We start from the raw sequence: 27,220 nt of genomic DNA on the forward strand, positions 1-27,220 counted from the left end.
AGATCTCATATTGCTAGTCATTGCTGGTGGTTTCTGTAACACGAAGAGTTGGTTTCACCGAAGTTTCATTGGTGGTCAGCGTGGGTAGCAAGATCTTAGCACTAATGGGCCTGTTTGCGGTTGTGAAGAGCACAAAACTTAGGTATTTCTTCTATTTCTTAACAGATGACCTCACTAATGCCACACCAAGAGACTAGGGCCTGGAAGGTACCTTTGGGGGATCAGGAACTCACTCCAGCAGAGGCCAGCAGGCCTCAAGCAGATTCAGTTGCAGGTCCAGCGCAACAGGTCAGCTGGGCAGTTGCAAGGAGGTCTCTGGACCTTTTTGGGTCCCTGTAGTTCAGAATAGGCCAGCTAACTAGCCATTGGAGTCACAAGGGTAGCCTGGGATGAAGGAAGCAAGTCCAGTTTTCCTACTCAAACTGCAGGGCAGGCATGAGGCAACAAGGCAGCCCTTGTGTATTGTCAATAGTTGCAGGAGTATAATGAAGATTTGATCTGAGGGTCTTAGTTTTATCCCCAGTGCCTGCGTTGAAGTGGGAGAAGCTTCTGGAGTCCCCCTCAGCACCCCAAAGGTGTCTGCAATTTCCTGCCTCCCCTGCCCTGGTCTTAGGATGTCTTCTGCCCAAGTGGCCAAGGGTGATGTTCTTTGTGTGTGCTGAGGCTCGTTCTTTGAAGTGCAAGTGTGACAGGTGACAGCTCCGCCTCTCTTCCTATGCCAGGATGGCCCATCCCACCAACATCCTATCCTTCTATTGTGTGGCTGTCTGGGAGGAGTACACACAAGCCAAAAGCCAGCTACAACTATTTATGTGACCCAGGAAACAGGGAGCAGGCACCAAAGGTTAAGACAAGAAAATGCCAACGTTCTAAAAGTGTCATTTCCAAAATTGTGACTTGAAACCCAACTTTGCCATTAAAGAGGGTTTTAGATTATAATTCATTTGAGTGTAAACGTGACACTTTTACCTGTTTTCAATCAAAAGACATCACCTATTAAATGCAATAAGGTTGCTTAATGTTATCTCATGAGAGAAATAGGCATCACAGTAGTGAAAAACAAATTTGAGTTGTGCAACACAAGGACATGTAAAAATTAAAAGTACATGTTCATCTTTTTAAACACAATGCACCCTGCCCTGTGAGCTACTTGGGGCCTACCCTAGGGGTGATTTTCTGTATTAAAAAGGACGTTTTTAGGCTAGACAAAAGGTTTATTTTGCCAAGTCGGTTTGGAAGTTTAGAACTGGGTACAGGCTGAATATGTTAGGCCTGAGACTGGTTTGAAAAGGCTACTTAAGCGGATGGCACAATAAGTGCTGCAGACCCACTTGTAGCATTTAATTTACAGGTCCTGGGTACATGTAGTGTCACTTTACTAAGGACTTACAAGTAAATTAAATGTGCCTATTTGGTGTAAGCCAATTATATCATGTTTAAAGGACAAAACACAAGCACTTTAGCACTGGTTAGCAGTGGCAAAATCCACAAATTACTAAAGGCCAACAGAAATGGGTTCAGAAAACAGGAGGGGTAAAGGCAAAAAGTTTGAGGGTGACTGAAGAGAGAGCCAGGCCCAACAGTACCTTGTATTGATCAAGCGAGAGCTGCCTTTTCAGGAAGCTTCTCATGAACTCGGTGTCCTGTGCTTGCTGATGCACTTCTTGTATTGCTTCTTTTAGGGCTTCGGACAGGTCACCCACAGCACTGGAGAAAGAGAAGAGTTCAAAGGTTACGCTGTGAGGGTGCACGTGATGCAACACTGCTCTCTGGCATAGGGACTGTGAGGCTGAATGTGGTGTTAAAAATGTCCCCTGATGCACAAACCTTGTGAGGCTGAATATATTACAATGCCCCATGTGCACATGATACTATACAGCTCTAAGGTGCATGTATAAACAGTGTGAGGCTGCATGAGATATTACACTGCACCATGGTGGAGCTATACTGCAAACCTGCTTGTAGTATTACCCTGCTTGCTGGTGCATACACGCTGCGAGGTTACACTCCGCCAGTGCATGTACACTGTGAGCCTGCATGAGGGTGATATCAAACTGGCTCTGGTGCACACATACTGTGTGGCAGTATGTGGTACTACACTGTCCTTTGATGCTTGTACATACAGTTTGAGTGTATATGTGATATTTCATAGCCCCCTGGTGCTTTGCTCTATGAAGCAACGTGTGATACTCTGTTGCCTTTTGGTGCGTGCATTGTGATGCTACTGTGATATTAAACTTTCCTCGTGTGTGTGTAGGGCTTCATTTGTGCTTGTTGTTTCCGGTGCAGAGCACCGGTACTTATTTTTGAGGGACGGCACTTATTTTTCTGCCTCAAACAATTTATTCGAGCAAAAGACACATATAGGAAAGACTGAGGAAGAGAAAAACGTAAAATCGTCACAATGGGAGGAAGCAGAAAGCTGCAAGAGTGAGCTCAAGGAGCAGGGAGTGGATGTAAATGATTTGAAGAGGCCCGAGATGGCTTCAAGATTACGCTGTCTCAGTATTCCGTGTTTGCACATTTGATTGTGGAAGTCGTGTGTTTAAGAGGAGGGCTATTGGCACCGGAACGTGTGTGTGTGCGTGTGTGTGTGTGTGCGCCCTCTAGTGCACGAACACTGCAAACCTCCTTCAGTTACTACACCACAGTGCTTCATTTGTGGAAAAGTATCAGGGCCTTTTACAGGAGGCCAAAGCAGCTTGCAGGACAACTACTAAATATCGCACACCTATAAGTGTGACAATGCAGACTATTCCATGCAACCCAAAGCTATAAGAATTGCATGGGCAGCTGGATAGGCTCACCTAAAAAAAAGACACATGGCGCTACCAAGTGATGAACTGTCACAAGGGCCAGCTTTAAAAATGAAATGCCAGTGGCGAGCACCAGCAAACACCGGCTCAGATTAAGCACTGCTACCCCTCCCCACCCCACATTGCATGCACATTCAACGAGAAAGTGCATCTAATATTACAATGACTTCTAGTGAGCCTGTTTCCTGATGCACTACAGCCAAAACAAAGCAGATGAAGCTCTCTGTGATTGGTCAACAAGGATTTACCCTTTCGCTGGGTCCACCATACGAACCAGTTGTTCACTGACAGACACTGTCACCTCTCCGTCAGTCACAGATTGCCAATAAAGCACACACAGCCTAGTGCCAACTGTCCCGTATGTGCTGTAGAGACAGTAGCTAGGGGGCCAGTGCATGTGAGAGCAGGACACCTACCAGGTAGGGCAGTGCTATGATGACACTGCAGCCAGCTGTTACAAAGTTGCACCACAAACAGCCAGAAGAACGCACCAGGCTACAACAAATGCCGTAAGAAGCTATATTACTAAGGCAACAGCAGTACCCCAATAGCAAAATGTCATTTTCACTTGGACTTTGAAAATCCTTGACTGAAGCTGCCTATCAGCATATCTAGCGGAAAAGCTTAGCTTCCCCAGCAGATTCTCCACGATCAGAGCAACGCCCTCGCCACCCTGGAAATCGCAAATTACAAAGTGAAAAAAACTTGAAGGCATGTATTTTTTTAATATCTTTATTACATTTTCAAAAACAGCAAATAGCAAACATAAAGGCGACATGAGGCAGCCACGACATTTTTGCCAAAGGTTACAGGTTGCGGAGCTTCGAGCGTTGCAAGTCCGTAGCAGCAAAGGAAGGAACAGGGGAGGGGAGTGAAACTGGCGCAACTGTGACACTGACACAGAAATGTCCCACAATAATAAATCGAGGAGAACTCCAGATAGGACTCAACTTGAGGGGCTTCTTTAACGGCCCAGCAGTGGCAGCACCTGGACCCCTATCGCCGCCCCCGCAATCCTCAGACCCCAAAACATAGTACCGCAGCCAGGGACACCATACTTTTCTGAATCTTCTCTTCTACGTAACTCTTTCCCCAGCCATAAACATATACATACCATCTTTCCATTGACTCAACATGGGGACCTCCCGTGCACCCCAGTATCTGACTACATCCCTTTTTGCAACAATCAGCCTTAGATTACAGAACAGGAGCTGAGCCCTAGGCACATCATTCTCTGTAGGGATCCCCTAAAGTAAGTATTTTGGGTCAAGTGGGGTGTCGACCTCCAACACAGCCTGTAGCTCTTGAGCAGTGGCTGACCGGTAGATCTGAATGATGGGGCAACCCCGAAGTGTGAGCAAGAAATCTCCCCGGATCCTGTACTTCTCAAACACTCTGGGGAGGTGACCCTCCCCATCCCGTGTAGTCTGTCATGATCATAATAAATCGGGTGGTGCACTTCAAATTGTATAAGGCTCAGCTGGGACTTTATTGCAACTTCCCGGTGATGCATCAAAGCCGCCACCCAATCAGTCCTCACTCTCCCCAATATCAGTTACCCTCTTGGTGCAACTGAGGTATCAGGAATATTGTTGTTAATAGTTGGATAAGTGTAAGAGATGGGCTTGCTCCCAAGTTCTTCCATAATCAACCGTCCCTCAAATATATATTCTTATATTTCAAGCGTGTCTAACCCCTCAGCCAGCCAATCATGATGGAGCTGCGTGACTTTCAGGTATTGGTTTTGTTGGAGGTGGTATTCCCGCCTCAAAGAGAGAAAAGTCATGAAAGTCCCATCTTCTAGGATATCACCCACCTTGGAGATGCCAATAATGTCTCCTGGTCCAAATCCACACAGTTTATTCACCCGGTTCCTTCAGCATGCCCCTCTCCCCCACAAAGGTATTTCCCCCCAGTGCTTTAAATGGGCAGGTAATGCCCAGTACTGAGGGCCATATTTATACTTTTTGACGCAAAACTGCACTAACGCAGTTTTGCGTCAAAAAAATTAGCGCCGGCTAACGCCATTCTGAAGCGCCATGCGGGCGCCGTATTTAATCAATGACGTTAGCCGGTGTTAGCCGCCGGCGCTGCCTGGTGTGCGTGGAAAAAAACAACGTACACCAGGCAGCGCCGGCGTAGGGGGATATGGAGCTTGGGCGTAAAAAAATGGGGCAAGTCAGGCTGAGGCAAATTTTTCACCTCAACCCGATTTGCGCCATTTTTTCCGACTCCCAACCCCCATAGAAATGACTCCTGTCTTAGCAAAGACAGGAGTCATGCCCCCTTGCCCAATGGCCATGCCCAGGGGACTCCTGTCCCCTGGGCATGGTCATTGGGCATAGTGGCTAGTAGGGGGGCACAAATCAGGCCCCCCTATGCCACAAAAAAAATTAAAAAAAATACTTACCTGAACTTACCTTAATGTCCCTGGGATGGGTCCCTCCAGCCTTGGGTGTCCTCCTGGGGTGGGCAAGGGTGACAGGGGGTGTCCCTGGGGGCATGGGAGGGCACCTCTGGGCTCCTTCCGAGCCCACAGGTCCCTTAACGCTTGCCTTGTCCAGGCGCTAAAAAACAGCGCAAAAGCGGCCGTACGTCATTTTTTGGGACCCGCCCACTCCCGGGCGTGAATTTTGCCCAGTAGTGTAAATACGGCACACATGCCTCGGAGTCAATTTTTTAGACGGGAACGCCTACCTTGCATATCATTAACGCAAAGTAGGTGTCCACGCTAAAAAATGACGCAAACTCCATGGACTTTGGCGCTAGACGCGTCTAACGCCAAAGTATAAATATGGAGTTAGTTTTGCGTCGGAATTGCGTAAAAAAAAACGACGCAATTCCGGCGCAAACAGAGTATAAATATGCCCCTGAGTACCTTTGGAAGGGGAAGTACCTGCACTTCTCCAGTACATTTAATGGGAGAGGACCGGCAGTTCTCAGCAGCAAACAGGTACTCTCGTTAAGGAGTACCTCCGCTTGTATGTTTCCATTTAACCCCTTCTGTGCCGCGGACGTAGTGGTTACGTCCCGCGGCACAGTGCTGCTGTGCCGAGGACGTAACCACTACGTCCTCGGCACACAGCCCAGAGGGAGCGCTCTCGCTCCCTCTGTGTGCTTCCCTCCCACCCCCCAAAGTCGGGGATGGAAGGGGAAGCCCTTCCCCTTCCACCCCCGACCCCCCTAACCCCCCATAATGACGTCAGCGCGCGATCGCGCGCTGACTTCATTATGGGTTCCTTGCCGCACAGGAAGCCATTTGCTTCCTGTGCGGCGACGAGAGAAGAGGTGAGTTCCTCTTCCCGGTGGGTGGGGGGTTGGGGCTAAAGAGGCACCGGGGAAAAGGAAAGGCTTTTCCTTTTCCCCGGTGTCTCTTTGAGCATTCCTGCTGCCCGATCGCATTGCGATCGGGCAGCAGGAATGCCCACTAGACACCAGGGATTTGTTTTCTTCATTGTTTTTTACGGTTTTTGGCACGCGGGGAGCGGCCCCTTGGGCAAGGGTCGCTCCCCTTTAGGGGGGCAATTACTACGGCCATTTCTGCCCCCCTTGGGGGCAGATTGGCTACTTTTCAGCAAGATCTGCCCCCAAGGGGGGCAGAAAACACTAGATCACCAGGGATTATTTTTTTTTTTTGCATTTATGTGTTGGGGGTGCCCCCTTGGGCAAGGGGCGCCCCCCCCCAAGGGGGCAGAGAACTGTTGGCCTTTTCTGCCCCCCTTGGGGGCAGATCGGCCTATTTTTTTTACGTCCATCTGCCCCCAAGGGGGGCAGAAGCCACTTAGGCACCAGGGATTGTGTGTGTAGTGGATGGGGGGGCGCCCCCTTGGGCAAGGGTCGCTCCCCTTTGGGGGGCATGTCTTTTCGGGCCATTTCTGCCCCCCTTGAGGGCAGATCAGCCTATTATTTTTAGGCTGGTCTGCCCCCAAGGGGGGCAGAAACTACTAGAACGCCAGGGATTGTTTTTTATTTGTTTATTTTTGTGGGGGGCGTCCCCTTGGTCACGGGGAGCCCCCCCAAGGGGGGCATTGACCTGTTGCCCATTTCTACACCCCCTGGGGGCAGATGGGCCTATTTTCTTAGGCCCACCTGCCCCCAAGGGGGGCAGAAGCCACTTAGACACCAGGGATAGTGTGTGTGTGTGTGTGTGTGTGTGTGTGTGTGTGTTAGTGGATGGGTGGGGCCTTGGGCAAGGGTCGCCCCCCACTTTGGGGGCACATGTACCCAGGCCATTTCTGCACCCCTTGGAGACAGATCAGCCTATTATTTTTAGGCTGGTCTGCCCCCAAGGGGGGCAGAAACTACTATAACGCCAGGGATTTTTTTTTATTTGTTTATTTTTGTGGGGGGGCGTCCCCTTGGTCACGGGGCGCCCCCCCAAGGGGGGCATTGACCTGTTGCCCATTTCTACACCCCCTGGGGGCAGATGGGCCTATTTTCTTAGGCCCACCTGCCCCCAAGGGGGGCAGAAGCCACTTAGACACCAGGGATAGTGTGTGTGTGTGTGTGTGTGTGTGTGTGTGTGTGTGTGTGTGTGTTAGTGGATGGGTGGGGCCTTGGGCAAGGGTCGCCCCCCACTTTGGGGGCACATGTACCCAGGCCATTTCTGCACCCCTTGGAGACAGATCAGCCTATTATTTTTAGACTGGTCTGCCCCCAAGGGGGGCAGAAACTACTAGAACGCCAGGGATTTTTTTTTATTTGTTTATTTTTGTGGGGGGGCGTCCCCTTGGTCACGGGCGCCCCCCCAAGGGGGGCATTGACCTGTTGCCCATTTCTACACCCCCTGGGGGCAGATGGGCCTATTTTCGTAGGCCCACCTGCCCCCAAGGGGGGCAGAAGCCACTTAGACACCAGGGATAGTGTGTGTGTGTGTGTGTGTGTGTTAGTGGATGGGTGGGGCCTTGGGCAAGGGTCGCCCCCCACTTTGGGGGCACATGTACCCAGGCCATTTCTGCACCCCTTGGAGACAGATCAGCCTATTATTTTTAGGCTGGTCTGCCCCCAAGGGGGGCAGAAACTACTAGAACGCCAGGGATTTATTTTTTTATTTGTTTATTTTTGTGGGGGGGCGTCCCCTTGGTCACGGGGCGCCCCCCCAAGGGGGGCATTGACCTGTTGCCCATTTCTACACCCCCTGGGGCAGATGGGCCTATTTTCTTAGGCCCACCTGCCCCCAAGGGGGGCAGAAGCCACTTAGACACCAGGGATAGTGTGTGTGTGTGTGTGTGTGTGTTAGTGGATGGGTGGGGCCTTGGGCAAGGGTCGCCCCCCACTTTGGGGGCACATGTACCCAGGCCATTTCTGCACCCCTTGGAGACAGATCAGCCTATTATTTTTAGGCTGGTCTGCCCCCGAGGGGGGCAGAAACTACTAGAACGCCAGGGATTTTTTTTTATTTGTTTATTTTTGTGGGGGGGCGTCCCCTTGGTCACGGGGCGCCCCCCCAAGGGGGGCATTGACCTGTTGCCCATTTCTACACCCCCTGGGGGCAGATGGGCCTATTTTCTTAGGCCCACCTGCCCCCAAGGGGGGCAGAAGCCACTTAGACACCAGGGATAGTGTGTGTGTGTGTGTGTGTGTGGGTGTGTTAGTGGATGGGTGGGGCCTTGGGCAAGGGTCGCCCCCCACTTTGGGGGCACATGTACCCAGGCCATTTCTGCACCCCTTGGAGACAGATCAGCCTATTATTTTTAGGCTGGTCTGCCCCCAAGGGGGGCAGAAACTACTAGAACGCCAGGGATTATTTTTTATTTGTTTATTTTTGTGGGGGGGGCGTCCCCTTGGTCACGGGGCGCCCCCCCAAGGGGGGCATTGACCTGTTGCCCATTTCTACACCCCCTGGGGGCAGATGGGCCTATTTTCTTAGGCCCACCTGCCCCCAAGGGGGGCAGAAGCCACTTAGACACCAGGGATAGTGTGTGTCTGTGTGTGTGTTAGTGGATGGGTGGGGCCTTGGGCAAGGGTCGCCCCCCACTTTGGGGGCACATGTACCCAGGCCATTTCTGCACCCCTTGGAGACAGATCAGCCTATTATTTTTAGGCTGGTCTGCCCCCAAGGGGGGCAGAAACTACTAGAACGCCAGGGATTTTTTTTTTATTTGTTTATTTTTGTGGGGGGGCGTCCCCTTGGTCACGGGGCGCCCCCCCAAGGGGGGCATTGACCTGTTGCCCATTTCTACACCCCCTGGGGGCAGATGGGCCTATTTTCTTAGGCCCACCTGCCCCCAAGGGGGGCAGAAGCCACTTAGACACCAGGGATAGTGTGTGTGTGTGTGTGTGTGTGTTAGTGGATGGGTGGGGCCTTGGGCAAGGGTCGCCCCCCACTTTGGGGGCACATGTATCCAGGCCATTTCTGCACCCCTTGGAGACAGATCAGCCTATTATTTTTAGGCTGGTCTGCCCCCAAGGGGGGCAGAAACTACTAGAACGCCAGGGATTTTTTTTTATTTGTTTATTTTTGTGGGGGGGCGTCCCCTTGGTCACGGGGCGCCCCCCCAAGGGGGGCATTGACCTGTTGCCCATTTCTACACCCCCTGGGGGCAGATGGGCCTATTTTCTTAGGCCCACCTGCCCCCAAGGGGGGCAGAAGCCACTTAGACACCAGGGATAGTGTGTGTGTGTGTGTGTGTGTGTGTTAGTGGATGGGTGGGGCCTTGAGCAAGGGTCGCCCCCCACTTTGGGGGCACATGTACCCAGGCCATTTCTGCACCCCTTGGAGACAGATCAGCCTATTATTTTTAGGCTGGTCTGCCCCCGAGGGGGGCAGAAACTACTAGAACGCCAGGGATTTTTTTTTATTTGTTTATTTTTGTGGGGGGGCGTCCCCTTGGTCACGGGGCGCCCCCCCAAGGGGGGCATTGACCTGTTGCCCATTTCTACACCCCCTGGGGGCAGATGGGCCTATTTTCTTAGGCCCACCTGCCCCCAAGGGGGGCAGAAGCCACTTAGACACCAGGGATAGTGTGTGTGTGTGTGTGTGTGTGTGTGTTAGTGGATGGGTGGGGCCTTGGGCAAGGGTCGCCCCCCACTTTGGGGGCACATGTACCCAGGCCATTTCTGCACCCCTTGGAGACAGATCAGCCTATTATTTTTAGGCTGGTCTGCCCCCAAGGGGGGCAGAAACTACTAGAACGCCAGGGATTTTTTTTTTATTTGTTTATTTTTGTGGGGGGGGGCGTCCCCTTGGTCACGGGGCGCCCCCCCCAAGGGGGGCATTGACCTGTTGCCCATTTCTACACCCCCTGGGGGCAGATGGGCCTATTTTCTTAGGCCCACCTGCCCCCAAGGGGGGCAGAAGCCACTTAGACACCAGGGATAGTGTGTGTGTGTGTGTGTTAGTGGATGGGTGGGGCCTTGGGCAAGGGTCGCCCCCCACTTTGGGGGCACATGTATCCAGGCCATTTCTGCACCCCTTGGAGACAGATCAGCCTATTATTTTTAGGCTGGTCTGCCCCCAAGGGGGGCAGAAACTACTAGAACGCCAGGGATTTTTTTTTATTTGTTTATTTTTGTGGGGGGGCGTCCCCTTGGTCACGGGGCGCCCCCCCAAGGGGGGCATTGACCTGTTGCCCATTTCTACACCCCCTGGGGGCAGATGGGCCTATTTTCTTAGGCCCACCTGCCCCCAAGGGGGGCAGAAGCCACTTAGACACCAGGGATAGTGTGTGTGTGTGTGTGTTAGTGGATGGGTGGGGCCTTGGGCAAGGGTCGCCCCCCACTTTGGGGGCACATGTACCCAGGCCATTTCTGCACCCCTTGGAGACAGATCAGCCTATTATTTTTAGGCTGGTCTGCCCCCGAGGGGGGCAGAAACTACTAGAACGCCAGGGATTTTTTTTTATTTGTTTATTTTTGTGGGGGGGCGTCCCCTTGGTCACGGGGCGCCCCCCCAAGGGGGGCATTGACCTGTTGCCCATTTCTACACCCCCTGGGGGCAGATGGGCCTATTTTCTTAGGCCCACCTGCCCCCAAGGGGGGCAGAAGCCACTTAGACACCAGGGATAGTGTGTGTGTGTGTGTGTGTGTGTGTGGGTGTGTTAGTGGATGGGTGGGGCCTTGGGCAAGGGTCGCCCCCCACTTTGGGGGCACATGTACCCAGGCCATTTCTGCACCCCTTGGAGACAGATCAGCCTATTATTTTTAGGCTGGTCTGCCCCCAAGGGGGGCAGAAACTACTAGAACGCCAGGGATTATTTTTTATTTGTTTATTTTTGTGGGGGGGCGTCCCCTTGGTCACGGGGCGCCCCCCCAAGGGGGGCATTGACCTGTTGCCCATTTCTACACCCCCTGGGGGCAGATGGGCCTATTTTCTTAGGCCCACCTGCCCCCAAGGGGGGCAGAAGCCACTTAGACACCAGGGATAGTGTGTGTGTGTGTGTGTGTGTGTTAGTGGATGGGTGGGGCCTTGGGCAAGGGTCGCCCCCCACTTTGGGGGCACATGTACCCAGGCCATTTCTGCACCCCTTGGAGACAGATCAGCCTATAATTTTTAGGCTGGTCTGCCCCCAAGGGGGGCAGAAACTACTAGAACGCCAGGGTTTTTTTTTTATTTGTTTTTTTTTGTGGGGGGGCGTCCCCTTGGTCACGGGCGCCCCCCCAAGGGGGGCATTGACCTGTTGCCCATTTCTACACCCCCTGGGGGCAGATGGGCCTATTTTCTTAGGCCCACCTGCCCCCAAGGGGGGCAGAAGCCACTTAGGCACCAGGGATAGTGTTGTGTGTGTTTTTTTTTTTTTGTTGCTTTTTTTTTTGAGGGCTGTCCCCTTTGGCAAGGGTCGCTCTCCATGGGGACACACTACTAAAGGTATTTTCTGGCTTTCTTGGGGTAGACAGGTCTATTTTATTAGTAGGCCCATCTGCCCCATGGCAGAATCCACTTAGGCACCAATTTCTAAATGTTTGATGGTGGGGTGTTTGTCAACTGAAGAAGTCTTTGCATTTGTGATAAAAAATGTTTTCCTCCTTTTTGTTCTAGTTCAAAACTTTTGCTTTATTTGCTGTGGCTCCTTGCGGTTTTGGCGGTGGTTGACCTGCAGTTTGCACAGTTGCATGTTTTAGGTAAGTAAAAACAATTTACTCCAAAGGAGTATTGTTGCCATGCATGAATGACATGTTTGTAGGGGGTGTACTAAATGCAGGATTGTGTGTGAAATTGTCCTTAGGTTTGTGCACAATGATATTTGTTTTGTCTTATTTCTAATTTGCCTTTCTTTCTTTATTTTTAGTGGGATATCATTGGTGATTGCTGTGTAGTTGCTGGTGAATCAAGCTTTTTCAGGCAAGTGAGCGGTATAGTTTTTGAGTTTACAACTCTTACTAACAAAGCTACACTTTGTCACTTGTCTTACACAGTGCTGGTTGTTGGTGGTGAATTTGTCCAGTTAATTTTAGCAGGAGATATCATGGCTAGCCGCAGGATGACCGCTCAGCAGGTGGTTGGTATGCTTTTTGAGTCACAGTCTGATCATGACTATGAGACAGACTCTGCATCTGAGGCAGAGGAGGAAGTCAGAGATTCTGGCAGTGATGTTTCTCTTGGAGGGGAATCTTCTGATGATGAAGCCACACTCAGTGCAGATGAAGGGCCTGTTGTAGAGGAGGACATTGATGTGCCAATAGTGCAGCAACCTGGGGCTGAAAGGTTTCCCGTTATAAGACCTGATGTCTGGGTTGCCCCAAACATGCAGCAGCCAGAGTTGCCTGCCTTTACTGGTCTCCCGGGGTGTAACGCCAATACAGAGAACTTTATGCCTATCAATTTCTTTGAGTTATTCATGGATGATGTGTTTTTGGAAGAGATTGTTGAGCAGACTAATTTGTATGCGGAGCAGCATTTGAGGGACAACGCTGCTAGACTTAGGCCACACTCTAGAGCTGCCCAGTGGATTCCCACTAATTTGGAGGAGTTAAAAAAGTTTTTGGGTTTGACTTTTTTGATGGGGTTGATAAGGAAGCCGTCACTGGCTTCTTATTGGTCTACTAGTCCCTTGATGGCAACAGCTATATTTCCAGCGACCATGAGTCGTAATCGGTATTTGCTTCTTCTTAGGATGCTGCATTTTGTTGACAATGCATTAGCCTTGCCACGAGATCACCCAGATTCTGACCGTCTTTTTAAGATTAGGCCTGTCCTTGATCATTTTGTAGATCGGTTTTCGGAGGTCTATGTTCCAGGCAAAGAGTTAAGTGTGGACGAGTCTTTGGTCCTCTTCAAGGGTCGTTTGGTTTTTAGGCAGTACATTCCTAGCAAAAGGGCACGATATGGAATTAAATTGTATATGCTGTCTGAAAGTAGGACAGGATATGTGTATAGTTTCCGTGTGTACACTGGTAGGGATTCCAATATTGACCCCCCTGGTTGTCCTCCCACTTTTGGAGTTACTGAGAAAATTGTGTGGGATCTTGGTAGACGACTGTTCAACAAAGGTCACCATTTGTATGTAGATAACTTCTACACTGGTGTGCAATTGTTCAAGGAATTGTTTACAGTGGACACAGTTGCTTGTGGCACAATCCGTTCTAACCGGAAAGGCTATCCAAGGGAGCTTGTCTGTAAAAAACTTGAGAGAGGACAGTGCTGTGCCTTGCGGAACGAGGAGCTGCTAGCTTTGAAATTTTCAGATAAGAGGGATGTCTACATGCTAAGTACCATCCATGATGAGAGTACTTCCCCTGTGACTGTTTGGGGCCAGGTTGCTGAAGTGCGCAAACCTGTGTGCATTTTAGATTATAATAAGCACATGGGAGGTGTAGATAGAGTTGACCAGAGGTTGGAACCTTATACTGCTATTCGTAAGTCTTACGTTTGGTATAAGAAGTTAGCACTTCACCTCTTCCACTTAGCAACCTTCAATGCTTTTATTGTGTTTAGGGATAGGTCTCCAGAGTCAAAGATGACTTTTGTGAAATTTCAGGAGTCAGTGATAGAGAGCCTTATTGTGGTGGAACAGGCCAGAGTTCCTAGAGAAGCAGTGGTGGAGGATGTGGCTAGATTGAAAGATCGCCACTTTGCTGAGCACATTCCTCCCACACCCAAAAAAGACTTTCCAGCTAAGAAATGTAGAGTGTGTTTTCGAAGAGGTATCCGGAGGGAGTCTCGAATGTACTGCCCGGATTGTCCTTCCAAGCCTGGGCTGTGTGTCGGTGCTTGTTTTAAGAATTACCACACCCAGAAAAATTTCTGGGAACAACCATGAGTGTAAACTCATGTCTGTTTTGTATTTTCATGTGTTTAGTTTCATGGTTAGCATTTCTGTCATGTACTTTGTTAGAGCTTTTGTGTTTGTAGTTGTGTAATTCTTTCTACTTAGTTAGGGGTTCCTCTGTTAAAAAAAAAAATGATGCCATTGTGGGTGGAGTGGGGCTTGGCTGAGAGTGTACATATTGACTTGCTGTTGGCTACTGCAACACACTGCCAGCCAAACACCAGTCCACACACTCCCATCAGCTGGTGTGATTGTTGTATCAGGCACGTGGGCGTATGTAAGTGATGGGCCCTTGAGTGGCGCTGTCTGTCGATGTGAGTGTTGTAATGTGCTGGGCCCGTGGCTGGCGGTGTGAATGGCCTTGTGTGTGTCATGTATGAAAGTTGTGTGAATGGACTGTAAAGCGGTTGGTGCCTTGTCGCGGCTTTACAGCTCACGAGCTGTGAGTCATTGGTTCAGTTTTTTGCCTTTCAGTTACTAACAGTGCATTTCATTTTTGTGAAAGCTCTTGTTAGTAAAATTTGATCCACTGAACCATCACTCACCCTCGTGCCAAATCCAACCAGTATGCGTGGTAAAAATGACAAAACCTGCTCCGCTGTAATCAGGCGTCGCAGCACACCTGTGACACGCTAGGTGCCTCAGGTGGGACCCCGATGATGAAGCATGCCACCAACTTTGTTGGTGGGTGAGGGGTCTTTTTCACATAACCTAACTGTGTTTCTTTTCAAAATTTTAGTGTTTGGCACATCACGGACGTATGTGGGCACATCAAAACGATATATTACAAAACTACCTGTGTTTGGGCGGGAGAGGGCACCTATGTTTTTGGTCCTGTGTGCGGCCTTCATCTAGGGAAACCTACCAAACCCAGACATTTTATAAAACTAGACACCCCAAGGAGTCCAGGGAGGTGTGGCTTGCGTGGTTCCCCCAACATTTTCTTACCCAGACTCCTCTGTAAACCTCAATGTGCTTAAAAAAAGCATATTTTCCTGACTTTTCTTCGTAGGATCACCACTCCAGCACAAAATTCCTACTCCCCAGTGTTCCCCTCAGCCTCCCAAGTAAAATGACACCTCACTTATGTGGGTCCCAAAAGCAGAGTCAGTCTAAAGATGTATAAAAGAATATGTCCTTATAAACTTGCTGTGCTATCCCCTCTATCTCTACAAGTTTTGGGCCTTATTCTGTTGCAGGCACCTGGCCCACCCACACAAGTGAGGTATCATTTTTATCGGGAGACTTGGGGGAACGCTGGGTGGAAGGAAATTTGTGGCTCCACTCAGATTCCAGAACTTTCTGTCACCGAAATGTGTGGAGAATGTGTTTTTTTAGACAGAATTTGAGGTTTGCAAAGGATTCTGGGTAACATAACCTGGTCCGAGCCACACAAGTCACCCCATCTTGGATTCCCCTAGGTCTCTAGTTTTCAGAAATGCACAGGTTTGGTAGGTTACCCTAGGTGCCGGCTGAGCTAGAGGCCAAAATCTACAGGTAGGCACTGTTTTCAATGAAAAAATGTGATGTGTCCACGTTGCGCTTTGGGGCGTTTCCTGTCGCGGGCGCTAGGCCTACCCACACAAGTGAGGTATCATTTTTATCGGGAGACATGGGGGAACGCTGGGTGGAAGGAAATTCGTGGCTCCTCTCAGATTCCAGAACTTTCTGCCACAGAAATGTGAGGAACATGTGTTTTTTTAGCCAAATTTTGAGGTTTGCAAAGGATTCTGGGTAACAGAACCTGGTCCGAGCCACACAAGTCACCCCATCTTGGATTCCCCTAGGTCTCTAGTTTTCAGAAATGCACAGGTTTGGTAGGTTTCCCTAGGTGGCGGCTGAGCTACAGGCCAAAATCTACAGGTAGGCACTTTGCAAAAAACACCTCTGTTTTCCTTCACCAATTTGGCTGTGTCCACGTTGCGCTTTGGGGCGTTTCCTGTCGCGGGCGCTAGGCCTACCCACACAAGTGAGGTATCATTTTTATCGGGAGACGTGGGGGAACGCTGGGTGGAAGGAAATTCGTGGCTCCTCTCAGATTCCAGAACTTTCTGCCACAGAAATGTGAGGAACATGTGTTTTTTTAGCCAAATTTTGAGGTTTGCAAAGGATTCTGGGTAACAGAACCTGGTCCGAGCCACACAAGTCACCCCATCTTGGATTCCCCTAGGTCTCTAGTTTTCAGAAATGCACAGGTTTGGTAGGTTTCCCAAGGTGGCGGCTGAGCTACAGGCCAAAATCTACAGGTAGGCACTTTGCAAAAAACACCTCTGTTTTCCTTCACCAATTTGGCTGTGTCCACGTTGCGCTTTGGGGCGTTTCCTGTCGCGGGCGCTAGGCCTACCCACACAAGTGAGGTATCATTTTTATCGGGAGACGTGGGGGAACGCTGGGTGGAAGGAAATTCGTGGCTCCTCTCAGATTCCAGAACTTTCTGCCACAGAAATGTGAGGAACATGTGTTTTTTTAGCCACATTTTGAGGTTTGCAAAGGATTCTGGGTAACAGAACCTGGTCCGAGCCACACAAGTCACCCCATCTTGGATTCCCCTAGGTCTCTAGTTTTCAGAAATGCACAGGTTTGGTAGGTTTCCCTAGGTGGCGGCTGAGCTACAGGCCAAAATCTACAGGTAGGCACTTTGCAAAAAACACCTCTGTTTTCCTTCACCAATTTGGCTGTGTCCACGTTGCGCTTTGGGGCGTTTCCTGTCACGGGCGCTAGGCCTACCCACACAAGTGAGGTATCATTTTTATCGGGAGACGTGGGGGAACGCTGGGTGGAAGGAAATTCGTGGCTCCTCTCAGATTCCAGAACTTTCTGCCACAGAAATGTGAGGAACATGTGTTTTTTTAGCCAAATTTTGAGGTTTGCAAAGGATTCTGGGTAACAGAACCTGGTCCGAGCCACACAAGTCACCCCATCTTGGATTCCCCTAGGTCTCTAGTTTTCAGAAATGCACAGGTTTGGTAGGTTTCCCTAGGTGGCGGCTGAGCTACAGGCCAAAATCTACAGGTAGGCACTTTGCAAAAAACACCTCTGTTTTCCTTCACCAATTTGGCTGTGTCCACGTTGCGCTTTGGGGCGTTTCCTGTCGCGGGCGCTAGGCCTACCCACACAAGTGAGGTATCATTTTTATCGGGAGACGTGGGGGAACGCTGGGTGGAAGGAAATTCGTGGCTCCTCTCAGATTCCAGAACTTTCTGCAACAGAAATGTGAGGAACATGTTTTTTTTTAGCCACATTTTGAGGTTTGCAAAGGATTCTGGGTAACAGAACCTGGTCCGAGCCACACAAGTCACCCCATCTTGGATTCCCCTAGGTCTCTAGTTTTAAGAAATGCACAGGTTTGGTAGGTTTCCCTAGGTGGCGGCTGAGCTACAGGCCAAAATCTACAGGTAGGCACTTTGCAAAAAACACCTCTGTTTTCCTTCACCAATTTGGCTGTGTCCACGTTGCGCTTTGGGGCGTTTCCTGTCGCGGGCGCTAGGCCTACCCACACAAGTGAGGTATCATTTTTATCGGGAGACGTGGGGGAACGCTGGGTGGAAGGAAATTCGTGGCTCCTCTCAGATTCCAGAACTTTCTGCCACAGAAATGTGAGGAACATGTGTTTTTTTAGCCACATTTTGAGGTTTGCAAAGGATTCTGGGTAACAGAACCTGGTCCGAGCCACACAAGTCACCCCATCTTGGATTCCCCTAGGTCTCTAGTTTTCAGAAATGCACAGGTTTGGTAGGTTTCCCTAGGTGGCGGCTGAGCTACAGGCCAAAATCTACAGGTAGGAACTTTGCAAAAAACACCTCTGTTTTCCTTCACCAATTTGGCTGTGTCCACGTTGCGCTTTGGGGCGTTTCCTGTCGCGGGCGCTAGGCCTACCCACACAAGTGAGGTATCATTTTTATCGGGAGACGTGGGGGAACGCTGGGTGGAAGGAAATTCGTGGCTCCTCTCAGATTCCAGAACTTTCTCCCACAGAAATGTGAGGAACATGTGTTTTTTTAGCCAAATTTTGAGGTTTGCAAAGGATTCTGGGTAACAGAACCTGGTCCGAGCCACACAAGTCACCCCATCTTGGATTCCCCTAGGTCTCTAGTTTTCAGAAATGCACAGGTTTGGTAGGTTTCCCTAGGTGGCGGCTGAGCTACAGGCCAAAATCTACAGGTAGGCACTTTGCAAAAAACACCTCTGTTTTCCTTCACCAATTTGGCTGTGTCCACGTTGCGCTTTGGGGCGTTTCCTGTCGCGGGCGCTAGGCCTACCCACACAAGTGAGGTATCATTTTTATCGGGAGACGTGGGGGAACGCTGGGTGGAAGGAAATTCGTGGCTCCTCTCAGATTCCAGAACTTTCTGCCACAGAAATGTGAGGAACATGTGTTTTTTTAGCCAAATTTTGAGGTTTGCAAAGGATTCTGGGTAACAGAACCTGGTCCGAGCCACACAAGTCACCCCATCTTGGATTCCCCTAGGTCTCTAGTTTTCAGAAATGCACAGGTTTGGTAGGTTTCCCTAGGTGGCGGCTGAGCTACAGGCCAAAATCTACAGGTAGGCACTTTGCAAAAAACACCTCTGTTTTCCTTCACCAATTTGGCTGTGTCCACGTTGCGCTTTGGGGCGTTTCCTGTCGCGGGCGCTAGGCCTACCCACACAAGTGAGGTATCATTTTTATCGGGAGACGTAGGGGAACGCTGGGGGGAAGGAAATTCGTGGCTCCTCTCAGATTCCAGAACTTTCTGCCACAGAAATGTGAGGAACATGTGTTTTTTTAGCCACATTTGGAGGTTTGCAAAGGATTCTGGGTAACAGAACCTGGTCCGAGCCACACAAGTCTCCCCATCTTGGATTCCCCTAGGTCTCTAGTTTTCAGAAATGCAAAGGTTTGGTAGGTTTCCCTAGGTGGCGGCTGAGCTACAGGCCAAAATCTACAGGTAGGCACTTTGCAAAAAACACCTCTGTTTTCTGTGATGTGTCCACGTTGTGTTTTGGGGCATATCCTGCCGCGGGCGCTAGGCCTACCCACACAAGTGAGGTATCATTTTTATCGGGAGACTTGGGGGAACATAGAATAGCAAAACAAGTGTTATTGCCCCTTGTCTTTCTCTACATTTTTTCCTTCCAAATGTAAGACAGTGTGTAAAAAACACGTCTATTTGAGAAATGCCCTGTAATTCACATGCTAGTATGGGCACCCCGGAATTCAGAGATGTGCAAATAACCACTGCTTCTCAACACCTTATCTTGTGCCCATTTTGGAAATACAAAGGTTTTCTTGATAGCTATTTTTTACTCTTTATATTTCAGCAAATGAATTGCTGTATACCCGGCATAGATTGAAAACCCACTGCAGGGTGCAGGTCATTTATTGGCTCTGGGTAGCTAGAGTTCTTGATGAACCTATAAGCCCTATATATCCCCGCAACCAGAAGAGTCCAGCAGACGTAACGGTATATTGCTTTCGAAAATCTGACATTGCTGGAAAAAGTTACAGAGTAAAACGTAGAGAAAAATTTATGTTTTTTTCACCTCAATTTCAATATTTTTCTTTTTCAGTTGTTATTTTCTGTAGGAAACCCTTGTAGGATCTACACAAATGACCCCTTGCTGAATTCAGATTTTTGTCTACTTTTCAAAAATGTTGCGGTTTCTGGGATCCAGCGTTGGTTTCATGCCCATTTCTGTCACTGACTGGAAGGAGGCTGAAAGCACAAAAAATCGTAAAAATGGGGTATGTCCCAGTAAAATGCCAAAATTGTGTTGAAAAATTGGGTTTTCTGATTCAAGGCTGCCTGTTCCTGAAAGCTGGGAAGCTGGTGATTTTATCACCGCAAACCCTTTGTTGATGCCCTTTTCAGGGAAAAAACCACAAGCCTTCTTCTGCAGCCCATTTTCCCAATTTTTTTGAAAAAAACGAAATTTTCACTCTTTTTTGGCTAATTTCTTGGCCTCCTTCTGGGGAACCCACAAAGTCTGGGTACCTCTAGAATCCCTAGGATGTTGGAAAAAAAGGACGCAAATTTGGCGTGGGTAGCTTATGTGAACAAAAAGTTATGAGGGCCTAAGCGCGAACTGCTCCAAATAGCCAAAAAAAGGCTCGGCACAGGAGGGGGAAAAGGCCTGGCAGCGAAGGGGTTAAAGCACTGGTTTCTCTGTAAACTTTGACGCTTATCCCACCATCTTAGAGGTTTTGTGCCACATTCCCAGTGTCACGTGTTGCAGGCAATGACCTACTCGAGCCCTCCTAAATATAGCAAGGGAGCGGTGCTGGAACCGGGCCCTCTCCAGCGCATATGTTGGGCGATCAGGGCCCGCAAACAAGCAATCTTTAATAGGTATTAGATGTGCCACCTGACCATCTGGGAGGGAAATCCCTGCGGTATTCGCATTCCGCAGAAGCGTACACAATGCCACCCTTGGGTGCCTCCCAGTGCTTAATTTGTAAATAAAAACGTGCTGGTGCCCAAAGCCCTCATCGGAAACACGTGGCTGCTGTATTTAAATGTGCGAGCACGGAATACTGAGGCGGCGTAATCCGGAAGCCATCTCGGGCCTCTTCAATCCATTTAAAGCCACTCCCTTCCCCTTCAGCTCACTCTGGCAGCTTTCTGCTTTCTACCTTTAGGCGCTCTTTGATTTTTCTCTTCCTCCGCCTTTCCCCTATGTGTCTTTTGCGCGTAGCAAATGATTGAGGCAGAAGAATAAACGCCGGCCCTAAAAAAAGGGGGCCGGTACTCAGCACCGGAAACAATAAGCACAAATAAACCACTGGTGCCTCACATCCCACAGGGACAGCCTCACCTCTCTAATTCATTAAACATCTCTTCTGGAATTGTGCAGAATGTATTTTAGAAGCTATATAGTTGCTTGGAGAGCGTAATCATCTTAAAGATGGCAGCCCTCCCCAGAATAGTCATAGTCAATTTACACCAGCACCTTGCATCTCCCCGAAAGGCAGCATACACCTGCCACGTTTAGTTGCCAGACATAAATCTCTGTCAGGCGTGACCTGAATACATCAGTGCTTAAAACTCACTGGTTCTACTCATATTCTACCCTGCAAGGTGCAGTGTCTGGAGGGCCCAAAGGGTTAAAAAGCACTTATTTCCCCAATTTATTTTTATAACCCGAATAACCACCGAACAGTTTTATAGTCTCATAGATTAGAAAACAGGTACTCTTAACCTGTGCACAAGCCAGTAAAACCTGAACTTCAGACCTGCCCTCTTCCTATTACACTAAGGAAAGAAACTTTTACTTGTCTTTTCAAACAACAACTTTATCAAACAACCGAAAAATATTACCCCCCCCCCAGCCAGGGCTGGTGCTACATTAACATTATTGTTATTAGTTTACTTGTGACACCACCACCTATGTCCACGTATGTCCACACGAGGGCGCCAGAATGCAGCATTTAACTTGTTGCGAGGGAAAATTGAGCTCCCCAATGACAAAATATAAATTTACGTGCGTCTTTGCTGTTCTCTGCACCAACGCTGACTACAGCAAACACTCCACACACGCATATGACACAGAAACCCTAACCTAGAAATTCTCTTTTCTCACTCCCTGCTGTCCTTGTAGAAGATGCCTGGATCACCCCAACATCTTACAAGTATAAATGATAAATTACAATCAGGGCCCACTAGAATTATGAGATTTTGTAGCCGTTGTAGTTTCCGCATAATTATGGATTTGTCACATAACTCATCTTCGGCTGCATAATCTGCAGAATTTAACAAAAAACTTGTTTCTAGCGCAAACGTGCCAGAAGTTACTAAAAATGAAGTCGCACCTGTTAAGGCAGAGCGTAAAGCCCCCCCGTAAAGTTTAAGTGGCCGCTTGTCTGTTGCTTTTGTGAAAAAGATAAAATACAGCAGCCAATGTGAAAGGCAAGCCAAGGACCATTATTACAACTGTTGTTTAAATAACAAAACAGGAACTCACTTTACATGCTTGTGATCTGTTTTTCTAAAAAGAAAACTGATTGGCAGTAATGAGATATGCTTGGCAAAAGTGTATTTTTCACACACCATAGCTAATTACAAAAAAGAAAAAATTCTCTCTGTGCCTGTCATTTTGAGTGACAGCCTTTTGTAAACATCTCTCTGTGCCTGTCATTTTGAGTGACAGCCATTTGTAAACATCTCTCTGTGCCTGTCATTTTGAGTGACAGCCTTTTGTAAACATCTCTCTGTGCCTGTCATTTTGAGTGACAGCATTTTGTTAAAATCTGATTTACATTAAATTGCTTCTAAAATGATTTTGCAACAGATTAGTAAGTGGAACATGGTGTGTTTAATTTTGCTCTACAGATTCTTCTTTGATTCCTCATGTCTACAACCTTACTATCTCTTTAACATGAAGGAAGAATACACCAAGGAGTAACGTGAGAATGGTGATGGTGTGACCATGTAATATGAGGAATAAAGTGTCTTCTGCCATACTTTAAAAAGAATATTGTAAGGCACTTCAGAGTGCCATGACATTAAAAAAGAACTCACCTTTTGGTTCCCTTTCTCTATAAAATCAGAGAATTCCTTGGAGACTTTCAGAATGCTTATGATAATCAGGGCCACTAGAAATATACGATTCTTCGGCTGCGGCGAAATCTATAATCTGCCCCATAATCTGCAGATTTTAACAAAAAATATTTCTAACTCAAAAGTTTCAAAAGTTACTAAAATTGTGACAAGTGTTGCTGCGCAGTGGAAGGAACGTTGCAAAGCTGGACTGCTCACCTTTCTGTTGCTTGTTGCTATATTCGGGTGTTAAATTGGAACCAACATAATGCAACCAATGCTCATAGCGTCTTACCAAGTTTAAAAATAATTAAGTAATAGTATTACAAACTGTGCTGCATTGTGCTGCATAAGTAGCTTTTCTTGCTGCACAATGTACTCAACCCTGCTGCATAATTTGGCCCTCTCCTGCTGCATAATTCCAGTGGCCCTGCTTATGATGTGATTGAATGGATCATCTCTATAGCGCATCATAAACCTCAACGAGCGCTGTCCCTGTGTTCTATGTACCATATCCTTAGATGAGCCTGTAGAGACAAAAGCAGAATACACTTCTTAACAGAGTTAGGTGAAATAGCTACATTTCCAATTGCTCTTTTAAACTAAAGGAATTATATTGTGTCCTCCGAGAAAAAGGCCCAGCATGCAAAGCCTTAGTAGTAGTTAATGACAGATCTTCCTCCAGACTCCATTTTTTGTATCTTGGGATACAAGGCAAATATTGCAGGGCTGATCTTCAGATCGTTGATGGCGTGTGGGGAACCGGGAGGACGTATAACTGTCCCTACTTCTGACTGGAGCACTTTATGGCGCATTACAAAGCTCTTATTTTCCACTGGAAGCCAGTGAAACTGGCGGGGATGGTTTGAGATTGACGTTTCACACTTACATCGAAGGAACAGTCTTCCGCCACATTTCAGTGCTCAATTTGAACCAGTGTTTTCTGGGGCTCGGCACTGGAACTTGTTGACACAGGCACTTATGACAGTCTGCCACCTGATGGCACTGTTTGTATAATTTAGAAGTTAACACAACAACCGGTTTCTGATTCAATAGACATTAAAACAATGAATACCTGCCACCCAAGACATTTCTATAGCTTTGGGGGGCAGTCTGAAGTGTCACACTTGTAGGGGTGTGGTAATTTGTGGTTGTGTGATAGTTGTGCTGCTAGGGACAGTGGGTGGTGTAAGCTGCAGTGCCCCCCTCAGGAGGGCCCTGGCACTAATTTATTTATTTATTTTTAACAAGTTAGTCACTGACATTCTGGACTATTTGTACTTTGTGGTTAGATATTTTGGAAGACCAGCCATTAAGGAATCGCAGTAGTCTGCCTGGGTCTGTCTAACTGTGGAGGATGTTGTGAGAAGAGGGAGAATAGCGCTCAGGAGATGCAGACCATTAGGGGTGAGCGTTAGTGTTTGTGGTTTAAACGTCATCTTGGAATCAAATATGATTCTTAGGGGCTTATTTACAAGCCCCTTGCTCCACTGTTGCATCATTTTTTTGAAGTAGCAGTGACGCTAAGCAGTGCTTTACACCTCCCCAGATTTACAAACTGACGCATTGGGCCCGATGCGTCAGTTTGTAAAGCGTTGCTTCACATTATACCTCTGTCAGGTATAATGTATGCAAGGTAGGCATTCTCGGGCAAAAAGCCGTGCAGAACTGACCAGTGAAATTTACAACATTTCACTGAGTCATTCTGCGACTTCACTGCGTCAAAAATTTTAACGCCTGCTCAGAGCACGTGTTAAAATGACACAGTGCTTGTCTCAATGGGAGCCTTCCAAGCATTGCTGTAGTAGCATCATTTTTTTTTACGCTAGTCCGGCTTTGCATCAGTTGAGCACTACAGGGGCATCAGAATTTCTGACGCACCTGTGGAAACGTGCGCCATGGACTTCTGTATAGTAAATACAGCACATCCATTGCGTCATTAGGGGATCGTTAGGCAGCGGAAGAAATCTGACGCATCGGAGCCAATGCGTCAGTTTCTTGTAAATGAGGCCTCTAGTTTCTCGCCTGTTTTACTGGGATTGGATATGCCACTAGTTTTGACGATTTCCACCTCTGAGACCATAGGATGGGTTACCAAAAACTTTATTCACCATATTGGGGAAGGGAGCTATTTCTCATCCAGTCAGTAACTTATGCCTTACAGGTCGAAAAATGCTGAATAACTCACAAATACACAACATGCCTTTGTCCTCGACACACAAACACTAGCACAGATCCGTCGGCTTTCATGTAGCGCATATTAGACTACTACCAGTGCTCGAAATGTTTCTAAGCGCCCCTAGTGTTTGTAGAAAATGTGGTTCGGGTCCAGGGAGATGAAATAATCTCCACAAAAATATATCTCGGATTTTTACAGACACCAACACAACCGAAATAATGAACAAGAAAGCGTCAGGAAAGAGGAGGTAGGCGAAAAGGAGGGCCGATTTAGAGTGAAGGCAGAGGGTAGGCTAGTCTTCCGCCCATTGTCACTCACCTGTGAGAGCGGGGGCTCTGTGTCGAGGTCATGTCGGCAGCCGTCTCTCTAGTGATCGCTTTGCAAACTCTGGGCGGTCACGATCACCAGTTCACGTGCGCTCTGGTCGACTCTCGCTGGAGACTGTTCTGGCCACTAAAAGACCGCTGGCCACTGATCTCACTGCAGACTGCCCTGGTCAGTGTTCTCACTGCAGACGGCCCTGGTCACTGTTCTCACTGCAGACGGCCCTGGTCAGTGTTCTCACTGCAGACGGCCCTGGTCAGTGTTCTCACTACAGACTGCCCTGGTCACTGTTCTCACTACAGACTGCCCTGGTCACTGTTCTCACTACAGACTGCCCTGGTCACTGTTCTCACTGCAGACGGCCCTGGTCAGTGTTCTCACTGCAGACGGCCCTGGTCAGTGTTCTCACTACAGACTGCCCTGGTCACTGTTCTCACTGCAGACGGCCCTGGTCACTGTTCTCACTGCAGACGGCCCTGGTCACTGTTCTCACTGCAGACGGCCCTGGTCAGTGTTCTCACTACAGACTGCCCTGGTCACTGTTCTCACTACAGACTGCCCTGGTCACTGTTCTCACTACAGACTGCCCTGGTCACTGTTCTCACTGCAGACGGCCCTGGTCAGTGTTCTCACTGCAGACGGCCCTGGTCAGTGTTCTCACTACAGACTGCCCTGGTCACTGTTCTCACTGCAGACGGCCCTGGTCACTGTTCTCACTGCAGACGGCCCTGGTCACTGTTCTCACTACAGACTGCCCTGGTCACTGTTCTCACTGCAGACTGCCCTGGTCACTGTTCTCACTGCACTGCCTTAGTTGTATGGCCTCACTACAGACTGATGGACGCTGCACATTGCCCTGTCGCTGCTCTCACTGCATATTGGTTTTCTCTCTGACCTCTCTCCGATCTCTCTCTCTCTCTCTCTCACACACACTCCCTCTCTGACTCAGTGCTTCTCGCAGCGGTCCTCCCTGTCTCCACCCTGCACAGCAGAGATTTTACATATGCCCCGGGCTGTCATGCTGAAAGATGAGTCAAAAGTTGCTGCTATTGATTTTCACATTGAGATTGCTCCAGAGCTGAGTGTTCACCAGGGGTGAGGGCGCGGGGTGAGGCTCAAAATGACACCCCACTGAAAACAGGAAACACACCTGTGCCACTGTCCAGAAATGGGGGGAGTGACTGAGGGCCTCTGGGGGAGGAAAGAGTGAGGACAGGTTGACTGAGACCCGAGATCCAACTGAAAGGGAGAATAAGGACGATTTAGACTGACATAAGGGAAAAAGAAACATGCACGAGGGAGAATGAGAGACTGGCAGGGGAATGAGAGGCCTTTGGGAGATAATGAAAAGGGCCTCAAGGACAGGAGGGAGATTTAAGGCTGAGAAAGGAGCAGAACCGATGGAGGAAATAGGCAGACCTGATGGCAAATTGAGACATACCTGAGGCAGAACGAGCAAGACCAGAGACGGCATGAGACAGACCAAAGAGAGAGGAGACAGGTCTGATGCGGGATGGGACCGCCTTGAAAATGCGCAGATAAATGTTAGTGAACATGAGACGGACCTGAGAGAGAATGCAGATCTGGGAGGCGACGAGACATGCCCGGGAGAAAAGAGATAGGTCCAAGGGAGAATGAATCAGACCTAAAATAGAGACGGACACTGAACGGAATAATGACGAGACATATCCTTCAGAAACAGATCAGATCTGAAGGAAAATTAGACGAGACAGACTTGAAGGAGAGAACAACAGACATGAAAATAATAAAGAGGCAGATCTGAGGACGAATTGGACTGACCTGAAAGAAAGGCAAAGGGGCCTCAGAAAGAATGGGAGAGATCTGAAGGAAAAGAACAGGCCTGAGAGAGAGAATGCGCCAAACACGCGGGAGAGAAGGGTAAGGAGCTAAACAGGACAGAGACAGACCTTAAGGGCAAGTGAGATAGATGTGAGGCAGAATGAGACAGACCAGAGACGGCTTGAGAAAATTCTCAGAGAGAGGAATCAGATCTGAGGAAAAATGATACAGCCCTGAGAAAGGATAGATAGATCTGAGGAAGAACGGGTAGAGAGAAAAAAAGGTATCAGACAAAATGAGACAGACCTGGCAGAAAGAGGAATTGGAACTGAGGGTGGATGAGAAAGATCTAAGAGAGAAGAGACAGAGAAGGAAACAA

At 48.7% G+C, this 27,220-nt stretch overlaps 1 protein-coding gene across 1 annotated transcript in view; it reads right to left on the bottom strand.

The window, feature by feature from the left end:
- The window catches only part of LOC138292530 (heme oxygenase 1-like), a 76,156-nt gene extending 50,208 nt beyond the window's left edge, over nt 1-25,948 (bottom strand). The window contains 2 exon segments of the mRNA XM_069231176.1: nt 1,587-1,707; nt 25,036-25,948. Coding sequence (XP_069087277.1) covers nt 1,587-1,707; nt 25,036-25,067 — 153 coding nt within the window. The 5' untranslated portion in view covers nt 25,068-25,948.
- Nucleotides 25,949-27,220: the final 1,272 nt, after the last annotated feature.

The sequence above is a fragment of the Pleurodeles waltl genome, chromosome 4_2 (assembly GCF_031143425.1).
Source record: "Pleurodeles waltl isolate 20211129_DDA chromosome 4_2, aPleWal1.hap1.20221129, whole genome shotgun sequence".
NCBI lineage: Eukaryota > Metazoa > Chordata > Amphibia > Caudata > Salamandridae > Pleurodeles > Pleurodeles waltl.